Source organism: Loxodonta africana, chromosome 5 (genome assembly GCF_030014295.1).
Source record: "Loxodonta africana isolate mLoxAfr1 chromosome 5, mLoxAfr1.hap2, whole genome shotgun sequence".
Lineage (NCBI taxonomy): Eukaryota > Metazoa > Chordata > Mammalia > Proboscidea > Elephantidae > Loxodonta > Loxodonta africana.
The window spans coordinates 14,941,690-14,956,867 of NC_087346.1; the positions used below are offsets into that span (position 1 = coordinate 14,941,690).

Here is a 15,178-nt window from a genome sequence, read left to right on the forward strand (position 1 = left end):
GTATCCTTGGATCTAAGGTGTGCCTCTTGTAAACAGCGTATAGTTGGATCATATTTTTTTATCCATTCTGCCACTCTCTGCTTTTTGATTGGAGCATGTAATCCATTTACATTCACTTTAATACCAATAAGAAGTAACTTACTCCTTCCATTTTGTTGTTTTCTGTGTCTTAAGGCATCTTTGTCTTTGTCATTTATGACTGCATGCTTTTGTGTTTTGCTTATTATAGTGAGCCATTTTAGTTCCCTTCTCCTTTCCTTTTATGTACATTTTCTAAATACTTTCTTAGTGGTTACCATGAATATTACATTTAACAGCTTGTATTTATAACAGTCTATGGTAAGTTGGTACCAACTTCAGTAACATCCAAGAAATTCTATACCCATACCATCCCCTCCCCCCCATTTTGTGGTTGTTATCACTAATTATGTTTGTATTTCATGTGCCATATAATGTGATTTTATCTTTGCTTTTTATACATTTGTCATTAAAAAGCATGAAGGACAAAACGATTAGAATTATCAAGCATGAATATCTTATTACTTGCCTTTATACTTATCCATGCAGTTTACTTTATTAGGGATCTTTATTTTTGTGTTTGGCTTTGAATTACTTTCTAGTATCTTTTTTCTTCCATCTGCAGGACTTCCATTGGTATTTTTTATAGGGTCTGATAGATAAAGGAGCCCTGGCAGTACAGTGGTTAAGAGGTGTCTGCTAACCAAAGGTCAGCAGTTCCAAATCCACCAGCCACTCCTTGGCAACCCTACAGGGCAGTTCTACTCTCTCCTGCATGGTGGCTGTGAGTCAAAATTGACTCAATGGCAATGAGTTTGGTTGTTTTTTGGTGGCTGTGAACTCTCTCAGCTTCTGTTTGTCGGGGAATGTTTTAATTTTACCCTCATTCTTGAAGGACAGTTTCGTTGAATGTAGTATTCTTGGTTGACATGTTTTTTTTGCTTTCCTTTTTTTTCTTTCAGCGCTTCAAATATATCATTCCATTGCTTTCTGGCCTCCAGTGTTTCTGGGAGAAATCTGCATTTAATTGTATTGGGGATCCTTTGTTTGAGACTGTCTGCTTCCCTCTCACTGTTTTCAAGATTCTCTCTTTATCCCTACTTTTTGAAATCCTAACTATGATGTCTTGATATAGATCTCTTTGCATTTATCCTGCTTGGAATTCTTTGAGCTCCCTAGATTTGTAGGTTCAAGTACTTTGTCCCGGATTGAATTGCGTCCCCCCGAAATATGTGTGAACTTGACTAGGCCATAATTCCCAGTATTGTGTGGTTGTCCTCCATTTTGCAATCTGATGTAATTGTCCTATGTGTTGTAAATCCTAATCTCTGCCTGTGGGTAATGAGGCAGGATTAGGTTATTTTGAAGAGGGTTATGTTATGTTTGTCAGGTTAATGAGTCAAGATTAGGGTGAGATGCAACACCCTTACTCAGGTCACAGCCCTGATCTAAGGGGAGTTTATCTTACAAGAGATAAAAGGAGAAAGAAGCAAGCAGAGAAGGAGGGACCTCAATACCACCAGGAAGAAGAGATGGGAGCAGAGCCTGTCCTTTGGACCCAGGGTCCCTGTGCCGAGAACCTCCTAGAACCAAGAGACACAGAGACAGAGCTGTAACACCAGAGGTGACGAGAAGTAGTGGCAGAGAAACAGTGGCAGCAAAACCGGGAGTCAGGCACAAGACAGCACAAGAGCAGACCCACAGAATAAGAGAGAGCTGAATGCCTTTGGGCAGGAGACTTCCTGGCAGAGTGGGGTGCACTTATTGGCAGAGCTAAAGAGCTTTGTAACACTCGCCCACTTTGTAACACTTGTAACACAGGGCAGAGGCCAGGCTAAGAGGCCAAGGAGCTGAGGGCCAGAGAGAGGCCTGCCTGCTAACACGGCTGAGAAGAGGCTGTCCTGATCAACAAGGACCTTCTTCCAGAGTCAACAGAGAGAGATAGCCTTCTCTGCAAGCTGGCACTCTGATTTCAGACTTCTAGCCTCCTAAACTGTGAGAAAATAAATGCTTGTTAAAGACATCAACTTGCGGTATTTCTGTTATAGCAGCACTAGATAACTAAGACATCTTTCGTCACTTTGGAGAAATTTTCTGTCATTAATTTCTTCAAATATTCTTTCCGTGCCTTTTTCTCTATTGTTACTCTCCTGGAATTCCCATGGCGTATATTTTAGTTTTCTTGATGTTGTCCCATAATTCCATTAAACCGTTCTGAGCCTTCTTGAGCCTACATTCTTTTTGCTCTTCAGCCACTGTAATTTTGACTATTTTATCCTCTAATTGGCTGATTCTTTCTTTTGTCTGATTAAGTCCCTTCTTATATTCTTCCATTGTGTTTCTCATTTCAGTTATTGCCCCTTTCAGTTGCAACATTTCTGTTTGGTTTGGTTTTATCTCTTTTTTTAGAACCTTATTTTGTTCATGCATTGTTTTCCTTATTTCTTTTAGATCTTGGTCTACCTTTTCCCTGAACTCTTTAATTATGTTTAATGTTGTACTATATTATTCCATTCTTTTTATTATTCAGCCTTCCATAGATGTACTTTCGCGCCATTCACCATGTTCATTTGGGTGAGACATCATTTCCCTTTGTGTGTCTTGTGAGTTTATGTTGAGGGCATTGAAATTTTCGAAGATGTTAACTTTCTCAGTTCTTCCCAGTATTTGGTGTTTTTGTCCATGCTACTTTCGGGAAAAAAAAAAACTCTTAGGCAGACAAAACCTTTGGCCTTTGCTTACCATTTCCTATTCCTCTCTGTGAGAGCTTCTTCTCTCTTCCAGTTTAATCAGTATTCAAAAATTGCAGATCTTGGTTTTCAATTTTTAGTGTCTCCCAAACACACCAGAGAACGCACTGTGGTCACTCTGTCCATCAGCAGACAACCCCATTCAGGCGCGATATCATGTGCTAATCATTCATTCAGTTCACCAGGGGGCACCACCCTCTTTGTTTGTTACTCCCTTCCCTTCTCTGTTTCTGCAGCCACGTTTTCAGTCAGAAAACCCTCACCCAGTAACACCTGCTCAGGACGGGGCATTGCCCTCCAGTTTTCTCAAGGCTTCCCTCACTTCTCTGTGTGGGCTGCTTATTTCTAAGCAGGCATTCAGGGGAGGTACAGGCAGACTTTCCTCCATCTCAGGAGGAGGAGAGGGTGGCACTCCCCAGAAGGACCTCTGAGAGATCTGTCTTGCTGGTTTCAGAGCTCCAATGGCCCTGTGATGGTTGAGAGAGCAGCCTCTACTTAGGTGACCTGCCTCCCGGCTCCACTATAGGGAACCTTCTGTAGGGGTTTATATCAATCCAGCAGCCAACAGTTACTGGGTGGGGGAGGGCTGTCACACTCTGAATGGACCCCCAGGGAGGTCTCCCTTGTTACTATCAGACCCCCCCCCCCATACTATGTTGGCTGTGGGTGTAGCCTCCACTCAAGATGTCTTTTTCCTAGCACATAGCAGCCTCAGTCATCAGTCCTCAGAGATGACAGGAAGGGGGGGCAGACAAACCTGAACTGATCTCTAGGGAGGTCAGTCCTGTTGGTTTTAGAAGCCTAAGCTAGGGGGTATGAAGGGAAGTAGGTAGAGTGCTGACTATGGGAGCAGACTCCACTGCAGGGCATCATCTGTAGCAATTCACAGCAGCCTGGCAGCCACCATGACCAGGTGGGAGAGGGGCTGTCATTGCTCTGATTGGACCCCTAGGGAGGTCTGCCTCGTTGTTATCAGAGTCCCCCCGATAGATTGTTGGTTGTTGAGTGTAGTTTCCTAGCTCACAGCAGTCTCATTCCAGTAGTCCTCAGTGCTAACTGGAAGGAAGAACAGACAAACCCAAACTGACCCCAGAGAGGTCTGCCCTGTTGGGACCTGAATTATGGGGTGTTCAGGGAGGCAGGTAGAGTGCTGCCTATGGGAGCAGACTCCATTGCAGAGACTGTGTGTAGCAATTTGCAGCAGCCTGTGAAGCAAGTCGCCAGGTGGGAGAGGGGTGTCATGCTTTAATCAGGTCCCCAGGAAGGTCTACCTTGTTGCTATCAGAGCCCCCCACCCACCCCTGGTATGTTGGCTGTGAGTACAGCCTCCACTCAAGACACCTGTCTCCTAGCACACAGTAGCCTCAATCAGCAGTCTGAGCACTGACCAGGAGAGGGGGTAGACAGACCCAAACTGACCACCAGAGAGGTCTGTCCTGTTGATTTCAGAGGCCTGAGCTATGGGGGTGCACAGGGACGTGGGTAGGATATTGACTATGGGGAAAGATTCCTCAGGGGCCTTCTGTAGCAATTCACAGTAGCCTTGCAGCTGACAGTGTCCAGGCAGGGGAGGTGCTGGCGAGCTCTAAACAGACCCCTGGGGAGGTCTACCTTCTTGATTTTAGAGCAGAATCTTGGGGTCCTGTCTCTGTGTACAGGCAAAGGGTGTGGTAGTTACGGAAGCAGGCTCTTTTGCTGGGGCTGCTTTCCCAGTTCATAGCAGTCAGCGGCCCACGTGATGGGGTGGGGGGGTGGGGGCAGGGATGGTGGGAGAAGCAGTTTTCCTACCATATGTGACTCGTTGACTCATTGATTCTTGCGTGTCTACGGTTCCCCACTCCTGTCCTCTGCTCCCCAATTCAGAGTCCTTCAAAGTTAAGCATTGTTTCTTATTGTATTTGTGGGAGGGGGTTGAACAATGGCCAATTGAAGCTGCCATCTTCCCAGAATCCTGGTTTTTCTTTCCTTTGTTATATTTTATTGGGGATTAGGGGGCAATAATTTTAAGCTGCACAAGATACTTTTAAGTAAACACAAGAATTTATCCCACATTATCACCAAAATGAAGCTAACATAAAACATTTGATTGTGTCTGTCAGAGATTCAATCAATAATAAATACTCAAACTCCTCATAGCCAGTAAACCTGCATTGATGAAACCACTGAGTTAGAATAAGCTGTCCCCCTCTTGACCTGTAAATTCCATAGTGGTAGTGACCATGTGTTTACTGTTACATACCTTGCACCTGACTGTAAAAACCGTTCAGTAAATATTTGTGTAGTTTATTAATTACTTTGTTCTGTCCTATGTGTTCATAACCTAGCCAGAAATTGCTTGCTAATTTTGGCAACTATTCACCAAATATAGCTAACTTGAGAGACTTACCAAGTTTTTAGGCTGTTTGCATGGCTCCTTTGAATAAAATCAAAGTTGAAGTTATTTTCACTGTTACTTTGATGATTGCTTTAAGAAGTAGAAGTAAGCCAAAATGAGATATGATTTCACTCCCACTAGGATGGCTAGGGAGCACTGGTGGCGCAGTGGTTAAACATTTGGCTGCTAACCAAAAGGTCAACAGTTTGAATCCACCAGCTGCTCCTTGGAAACCCAATGGAGCAGTTGTACTATGTCCGATAGGGTCACTATGAATCAGAACCAACTTGATGGCAATGGGTTTGGTTTCATTTAGGATGGCTAAGTTAAAAAATATATGTATAACAAATTTTGGCAAGGATATGGGAAAATTAGAACCTTGTCCATTGATGGTGATAATGCAAAATAGTACAACCGTCGTGTAAAACAGTGTGGCGGTTCCTCAAAAAACTAGAACTACGATACAACCCAACAATTCTCCTAGGTATATACTCAAGAGATTTGAAGGCAGAGACTCAAACAGACTTGTACACCAGTATTCATCTCAGCACTATTCACAATAGCCAAAATGTGGAAACAACCTAAATGGCCATGACTAGACGAATGGATAAACAAAATGCGGTGCGTACATACAATGGAATACTCCTCAGCCAGTGGAAGAAATGAAGCTTTGTTACGTGCTACAATGTGGGTGGAGCTGGAAAACATTGTGTGAGTTTAATAATTCAGTCACAAATTATATCACCTCACTTATATAAAAAGACAAGAAAAGGCAAATGAATAAAGACCAAAGTTTCCTAGTGGGTACCTGCGGCAGGAGGGAGGGAGAATGGGAGAGTTAACGGTGATGGAAAAATCACATTGATTAATGGTAGGGTTATGTAGCTGATTATTGTAATTGCTGTCAAAAAGCTTTACACCTGTGAAGAGTTGGCAAAAATCTCATGATAGATATATTTACAACAATGACAAAAAAAAAAAAAAATAGCTGCTAAGGCTGCTTATGTACAACCAAAAACCTCGTGGGATTTTGTTCCTTAGTTTGGAGGTTTCGGGTCGTGATTTCATGGGACATCCCAGTTAATTGGCCTAATAACATGTTTAGTATTTCTGTTCTATCTCCTAGTTTGCTGGGTGGTACCTGGGGTCTTAAAAGGTTGCAAGCTGCCATCCAATGCACAGCAATTCCTCTCTATTCACCTGGAGCAACAGAGGAAGGAGAGTTAGGAATAGGAGGAGGAAATGGAATGTGTAGCTAATTGCCTCCGTGAACAACTGCCTCCTTTGCCATGAGACCAGAAGAACTGGATGGTGCCTGGCTACCATTACTAACATTTTGATCAAAGATTTTATAGACTAATCCTGATCAAAAGGGGGAAAATGCAGAAGAGAATTATAAACGCACAGTGGACTCCAGACTTTCTAAAGCCGTGGAGGCTGAATGAACCCTTGAAACTATTCTCTGAGATAATGTTTAAACCTTAAACTGAAAATATCCCCTGAAGTCTTCTTAAAACCAAACAATAGTTTAGCTTAACTAATAAAAAAAATGTCTGCCCTGAGCATTATGCTCTTTTAAGAACTGTGTGGGATCAAAGTGACAACAGTAACTCGAAAGATTGGATAGAAACCTTAGGGGCCAGTGAGTTTATGTTAATGGGGGAGGAACAACTCAGAAAAAGAGGGTGAGAGTGGCTGCACAACTCAAACAATGTAAATCAGTGTCACTGAATTGTAAATGTAGAAACTGTTAAATTGGTATATATTTTACTACGTATATTCTCATAACAACAAAATAAAATTTTAAAAAAAGAAGTTCAGAGGATAAAAACCAGGTTTCAATTAACTATTTTTATACTCAGAAATTGATTTGATATATTCGTTCTGAATTGGCTTTTTTTATTATTATTATTATTTTTTTAAAAACTACACTGAATCTGCTCTTAACCTGGGGCTTTAAATGATCTTTGGCAAAAAAGCAATAAAAGGCTTATATAATGAGCAACAACAACAACAAAAATAGAAGACAGGTTCTTTTTATAATTCCAGCTAATCCAGCATAAAGGATATAAATACATAAATACCAATGCTGAGCACACTATATTGAAATGATGTTGGAGTGATTAACGTTATCTTAAATTTACACAATTTCACCTCCTTTAAGAAGCATTGTATATGAATCTTCAAAATGCATACTATAAGAAGCACAGTACCCTATGAGTTTTATAATAACAAATACTGCATATATTGAATATGAATGGATTTTCATTTTAATGCCTAATAACATCTCAAGATAAGAATATTGAAGACATTTGCACTTTTAAAATATATGTGCATTTTATGAAGAAATGAATGAACCTTTTGAGATATGGTCTATCAACGAGTGTCTTTATTTTGTAGAGCAGGATGACACTTTTTGTTCAAAACATAAACACGTATCTTACTGATAAAGATTCTGTTTTGTTAGATTTTGAACAATAATATTAAAGGCTTTTTTTTCTTTTCTATTTTATTCTCTTTTGCTTAATAGGAGTGAGCTGAGTCGACAGAAACTTCATACCCAAGAGCTGCTTTCTCAGCTGGAAATGGCAAATGAAAAGGTAGTTGAGGTAAGATAAGCACTCTCCAGGGAAGTGCTTTCAACCACAGCTGGAAACACATGTTACAGATTTTTACCTGAGCCAAGTCCAAATTAATTCTCTACTTGGAAATGTCCGTACAGATTTAAGAATTTCTTGTGGAAATCATCCATAAGCCTAAAAGTCCACACTTAACGTAATGTGAATAAAAGCTTTGAAAGTCAGCAATTCATCATAATATAAATGATAAAAGGCAGAGCTCCTATAATCCGACAGGCGATCCTTCGAAGCCCTGTGTGGCAGTTCTACTGTGTCCTGTAGGGTCGCTATGAGTCGGAACTGACTCGACGGCACTGGGCACTGGGCACTGGGCACTGGGTTAGTATAACTTATGCAGTGTTTCAGAGACTGTGCTAGGATCCTCTTTATTCCTATGCACATATCTAAGACTATTCTTTTTAAACCCCTTCATCTTGTTTTAATCGATCACAAAAGACATGTAGAAAACACATTTGCCTATTGGAATGTTAAAATACCCATTTAGATTGATACCTTAGAACTAAATATAGCAAGAATTCATCCTTTTTTTTTTATTTTGAGGCTTTAAAAAAATGGACAATTTCTAGTGTACGATTGGGCTTTTTAGAATTCTAGTTCTTCATTTGCTATTCTTTGAATGTGTTTGTTGGAATTCCGTTAGTAGGATATATGGTGCACTGCCTCTTTGTGGCTTGCTATGGCTATGGAAGCCCGGATGAAATCGTTCCTCGTAAGCATCATAGCATTATGAATTGATATGAGCCATTTAGAAAACAATTAAACAAGAGCCATTAAAATACTCTTTGATGCAGCTTCCACTTCCAGGAATCTGTTCTAAGGAAATAATTTAAAATATGAGAAATTTTAAAAGGAAAATATTTAGCCCAGTAATGTTAATATTGGAAGATCAAAAGCAATCAGAATGATCATTTGAAAAGGAACGGTTGCCTATATTATGATTCACCCAGCCTGGATTATTCCTTAACCATTATGTTGGCAGTATGAAAAAATATGCATTATATGTATTCTGATTTTAACTGTGGAAAATGATAATTATAGATGATGGAATTTTTTTCCTGAAGTTTTCTTTAATGTTATGATGTGCCTCTTAAAATTTAAGACTATGTAGTTAAACATCTTGGTAAATTGGAACAGCCAATATAGTTCTCTTCATAAATTTTAATTTTTGCTTCTGGGCATAACTGTAATAAGCTCATTTTAACAGGGTGCTGGTATTTCAATATTTTATATTACGAGGCATGATATCCACTGTTATCACTTGTATTTTAGGACATAGAAACTATCTATCTAGTTCTTCACAGAAAGTGTGTTTTTCTTGCCATTATTGATTCGGCTTATATTATTCTCTCATTTAAGATAAGTGGCAGAAAAGCTGTATAACAAGTCTAGTTGTACAAAAATATTTTTTTAGGAAAGTCTGTGCATGTAATATGGACATGATATATACAAGCTAACAATGCCAATTAAAATGGAGCCATAAGGCCAGACTTAGAAGTCAGACAGATTAAGAAAAAGTTAAAATAAATGCTCGTTTCTAGAGCTATGCCACTAATATTTTACACTGCTTTAGACTGCTTATATGTGCAGCCATCAGATGCACAATAACCAGACTGTTAAGTGTGGAGAGGGATAAAACATTTTAAAATTGATAGATTCTTTGGACTTATCTGCACAAGGCATGTTGTGACAAATTTGTATTCATTATGCTAAATAATTCTGTTGACCCTAATACCTGTTGCTGTCGAGTCCATTCCAACTCATAGCAACCCTACAGGACAAAGTAGAATTTCCCCATAGTGTTACCAAGGAGCGGCTGATGGATTCAAACTGCAGACCTTTCGGTTAGCAGCCCAGCTCTTAACCACTGTGCCGTCAGGGTTCCATTGACCCTAATAGCCCCTGGAATATACAAAATGTTGGGGAAGGTACTGAAACAGAGTTTTATCCTTTTTTATAATACCTTTAGCATATAAATCATTTAAGACAAGGCTCGTTTTAAAAATCAGGATTCCTGGAATGGATACTTTCTGTTCTTCAAAATTTAGTGATGGTGATTTCACAGTTTCCCTAGAAGCTTGCCCCTGCACAGTGGTTCTCAAACCAGCAGCAGCAGCATCAAGTAGGGACTTAGTAGAAATGCAGACCCCCAGGCCCCATCCCAGACATACCGAACCCGAATCTCTGGTTGTGAGGCCCAGCGATCTGCGTTTTCACAAACTGGATGATTCTGAAACACTACTCTAGCATCTCAAGTCTTATTCTTAACTTCTGATTTACATTTAACATCACTTTGCTCCTGAATTTGTTCATTCACTTTCTTTGGTAAAAAAAAAAAAAAAAAAAATGATAATAATGCCTTCAGAATATAAAAGCAACCTCAGACTTTGAAGCTCAGAACTTGAAATATAAACTTGGAGATACATTATCTTTGCAGTTTATAAGTGGTAAAATGATGTCCAGATTTTTCACTGATTATTCCACAAAACATCTCCATGTCACGTGTGGTCTCTAACTTGTTTGTTTTATGTTGTCTCCCCTTAACAGAATGAAAAGTTAATTCTAGAGCATCAAGAAAAAGCCAACAGACTTCAAAGGCGTCTAAGTCAGGCCGAACAGAGAGCTGCTTCAGCTTCACAGCAGGTAGGGGGCATCCTCATTACCCCTAGATGAGAAATGGTCTGAGTAGGTCAAAGATAAAAAAGTTCCCCGGAAGTTTACAAAAAACTAATATTTTTATTTGATTAAACTATTTTTTTTTCCTTTTTTTAATTGTGCTTTAAGGGATTAAACTATTTTAAGACAGTCCTTTTAACATTTGAGGTAAGCTTTAGAAACAGAAACTTGTTATCCTCCAAGTTGACATCTAAATCTAGAACTGTATTGTCCAGTATGGTAGCCACTAGCCAGAGGTGGTTATTTAAATTGAAATTAATTAAACTTAAATAAAACTAAAAATTCAGATCCTTGGTCACACTAGTCACATTTCAAGTGCTCAGTAGCCACATGTAGCTATGGCTACCATATTGGACGACATAGGTGTAGAACGTTTCTGTCATCACAAAAAGTTCTATTTGATAGCACTACTCCAGAATTATGTTGTGTCTAAAACTAGGCAGACAGCCACTGACAGAATGTAACAGTTCAAATTGTACTACCTTCATTTTCATTATAGTTTTTAAATGGAAAAAAACTACTGGGCTTACAGGTTAAAAGCTACATTTAATGCACATTTGTGTACGACATATAAATAGAAAATACAATAAAAATGTTGTCCAATGGGGAATAGAGTAGAAAACACAGAACATCTATGAAATACTAGGGAATAATTTCTCGTAATGCACAAACACGTCATGTAAATGAAATGGTCATTTGTTCTAAAGTAGGAGCAGTGTTCCCTCCTATTAGGAACCAAGTGAGACCAGCTCAGTTATTGTAAAAATAGGCCAGAAACAGGCAATGAAAATATATAGGTAGTTACTATATTATTAATTACATTTGGTTATGTGTATTGTTTCAAGAAAAATTGATGTTATTTTTAGCTACTACAGCATCTTATACATAATAAAATCAAAACCGAACCAAACCCATTGCCATCGAGTCTATTCTGGACCATATAGGACAGAATAGAAATGCCCCATAGAGTTTCCAAGGAGCAGCTGGTGGATTTGAACTGCTGAACTTTTGGTTAGCAGCCGAGCTCTTAACCACTGCACCACAAGGCCTCCAATACATAGTGAATCAATTCTAAATATTCATTGTTCATGATGTTTATAGATTTTTTTGAAATCCACTTCTGGGGTGAATATGGCATAGCACTTAAAGAAAATCCAGTAATAATTTGCCCTACTGTTCCCCTCCCTCTTGAGAGTACTTATAGCCTTGTCAAATAATTTTTAATTTCCTCTGACGTGTATTTAATTAATTAATCATCATGAATTCATTCTTTCATTTAGATTGTAAGGTAACAGGCATCAAGGTGTACTGGGCAGTATCTTAAGAGTATGTGGTTTGGTGTCAGGCAAATTGCCTGGTGCCATTAAGTAGCCGTGTGACTTTGTACAATTTTAACTTCTATAAGCCTCAGTTTCCTCACATTTAATTTAGGTTTAATATACCTCCCTCATAAAGTTATTGAAGGGCCCAAGGAGCTAACATGTGTAAAGCATTTAGTGTAGTCATTAAATGGTAAATAGATAAGTAGATGGACATTTAAGAAATTAAATTTCTATATAACAATCTATAAAGCTTCAGGTTTACCTTGTTCTAAGGGATATGATAAATAAAATGTCTACTTAAAATCAAACTATCTTGAGTTCTATAGAACAAAGGGTCCAGTTACAGAACCTTAATTATATGATCCAATTAACATCCAGTTTAGTCTCCTCCCTGTCAGAATTAAACCTGAACAGTCCAAGGCAGATGTGTCTCATGTTATTTAAACTCTCCAGTGGCAAATATTCCACCATTCTCCTTGTGTACCCTTTATATAAATTATATATATATATATATAATTTTATTTTGTTGTTGAGACTAGACACAGCAAAACATATACCAATTCAACAGTTTCTACATGTACCATTTAGTGGCATTGATTACATTCTTCGAGTTGTGTAGCCATTCTTACCTTCGTTGTCTGAGTTATTCCTCTCCTGTTAACATAAATTCACTGCCCCCTAAGGCTCCTATCTAATCTTTCAAGTTGCTGTTGTCAGTTTGATCCCATATAGATAGTTCTTCAAAGAGCATAATACTCAGGGCAGACGTATTTTTTTTTTACTAGTGAAGCTAAACCATTATTTGGTGTTAAGAAGACTCCAGGTGGTATTTTTGTTATAAGGTTTAAAGATTATCTCAGGGCAGTAGTTTCAGGGGTTGATCCAACTACCATGGCTCCAGTAAGTCTGGAGTCCATGAGAATTTGAAATTCTGATAAGCCTCTTTTTTTTTTTTTTTTTAATGTATTGTCAATAGCCACTTCACAAATTTTTCTGTCACAAATTTTTCCTCTTTCTGATTCTGTTCTTATTTGAAGATGGAAAATAATTATTCAGCTTTCTCCCCATACAGAAAAAGGAATTTCTTCCCTAGAGTTAATATTTTTTCCATTTTAAATGAGCCCAACTCCTAAAAACTTTCTTTATAAGATACATGTTCAGTTTTTTTAAATACTTATTTTTGCCTTCTCTGAATCCTTTCTAATTTCCCCACTTCGCTCTAAAAATTGGAAACCGGTACTAGAAATAACATCCTACTAAGGGCCTGATATTTTATGAGATGAAAGGAATTAAGAAATCATTACTGTCTCTAACATGTCAAACATCCTGTCGCTGGTTTGGGACAATCCCTGCATTGTACTGACGCAGTCATGCTCTACTGTACTGCTCTGATTAACTTCTTTTATGCATTCTTCGTCCATCTCTGAACAAATGAATGTGTTCTAAGTGTATCACTCTGAACCATTGAATGCTAGGCTGTTCTTTTGACAGCATGGCATTTTTTAAATCAGTATACCAAAAAAAAAGAAAAAACAAACCCACTGTCGTTGAGTTGATTCCAACGCATAGTGCGACCCCATGGGGTTTCCAGGGTTGTGAATCTCTATGGAAGCAGACTACTGCATCTTTCTCCTGAAAAGCCGCTAGTGATTTTAAACCCCTGACCTTTTGGTTAGCAGTTGCTCCTTTTTACCACTGCCCCACCAGGCCCCTCTGGTGAAGCCTTTTTAAGCAAGAACATAAAAACCTAGAAGCTATTGAAAAAAAAGAAAAAAGATTAATAAATCTGATCACATAAATTTCAGAACTCTGCACAGAAGAAAAAGTCATAAAGTCAAATGACAAAGAAAAATATTTGTAATACATATGAGAAAAGGCTAATATCTTAAATACATACGAAGAGTGCTAAGTCAACAAGAAAAAAGTGCTGTAATCCAGTAGGCAAAGGGATAAAGGAAATTCACAGATAAAGATAAATCATGGCTTTTAAACATTTTAAAAAATCTTCATCCTCACGCATATAAGACAGACACAAATTTACTGTAATCGTGTATTACTTTTCACCTACCAGATCATGAAGCTTGGTAATATATTGTGCTGGCACTTTCACACATCACTGATACGGGTGTTCACTGGTACAGCCCCTTTGGAGCACAGTTTGGTAGTGTCACTCAGAAATTATAAATGTATATATTCTTTGACCTAGGAGTTCTAAGAATTTACTCTGCAGGTGATATTCTTGCATATGGGTGCGTCTATGTAAGGAAGAATGTAAAACTGTGAATTTCAGTATTGTCTATAATTTCAAAAGATTAGAAACCATTTAAATGCCCACGCATAGCAGGCCAGCGAAATTATAGTCTACCCATACAGTGGTATAGTATGCAGTTGTTAAGAGGAATAAAATAGATCTAATATGGAACTATTTTTAAGGTAGATTGTCTACAGGGAAAAAAAAAAAAAGATGAAAAGTGCATATAGTACTTTTATGTTTAAAATAAAAAGGGGTCAGTGAATATATACATATATTCTCTTTTGGAATATTTCTAAATATGTACTTAGAAATAGTGGTCGTACCTGGAGAGAAAGCTATGGAATGAAGGACAACAATGGGAAAGAGACTTCGGTTATCCTGTGTATTCTTCTGTACCATTTGATTTTTTTTATCGTGTGTATGTTACCAACCCCAACTAATATTTAAGGATTGTTTTCCTGTTAGACTTTTCTTACTATGTCCAGTCATCATCTTTTTATTACCAGCCCTCCATTGTGCTAGCCCATATTTAGTTTGTGTTTTAGATACTTTTCTGATTAACTTTAATCTAGGTATTTTTCGTCCACATATGGGGTATGTTTGGGAATTCTTAGTATATCACTCTGAGCTATGTAATGTCACATTGTCCTTTCACGTACAGTTCCCAAATGTAACACGTTTTAAGTCTCAAGAGTAAAATAGAAATGAGCACAAAAAGTGACCTTTGTTAAGACCCCTTCCATTGGGAAGATTATTTTCAATAATTTTAGGCTGTGATGCATTGTACTTTGTGTTAGTCTAAGATTTTCTGTGGAAAAAGTAACTACTTACTGATTGTTTATTTTAATTGCAGCTCAGTGTGATTACAGTGCAGAGAAGAAAAGCTGCCTCCATGATGAATCTGGAAAATATTTAAAAGTACTCATAGTTCATTCACAGCACTTTAGAGTTGGGAGAGCTGTTGGACTAGAAGTGTATTGAAATGATAAAGCCTGCAGAGAATGGTTAGGCTTGTGTCATTTTGCATAAACATTTTCCATTCTGTTTTGAGGGTTATTGGAAAACAAAACAGTGACAGCTTCCTGTAAGTGAAGAAAATATAATCCTATATTGAGCTTCAGTGAAGAATAAAGCCAGCTGAGAAGAAA

The 15,178-nt window shown here is 38.3% G+C and overlaps 1 protein-coding gene across 2 annotated transcripts in view; it reads left to right on the top strand.

Annotated features, from left to right (window-relative positions):
- Positions 1–15,178, top strand: part of SCLT1 (sodium channel and clathrin linker 1) — a 224,926-nt gene extending 209,748 nt beyond the window's left edge. The window contains exons 19-21 of one of the 2 annotated variants that reach the window (XM_010590552.3): positions 7,673–7,751; positions 10,326–10,421; positions 14,884–15,178. In XM_010590552.3, coding sequence (XP_010588854.1) covers positions 7,673–7,751; positions 10,326–10,421; positions 14,884–14,946 — 238 coding nt within the window. In that variant the 3' untranslated portion in view covers positions 14,947–15,178. Of the gene's footprint in view, positions 1–7,672; positions 7,752–10,325; positions 10,422–14,883 lie in introns of those variants that run through there. The other variant, XR_010322005.1, reaches the window with a different exon arrangement.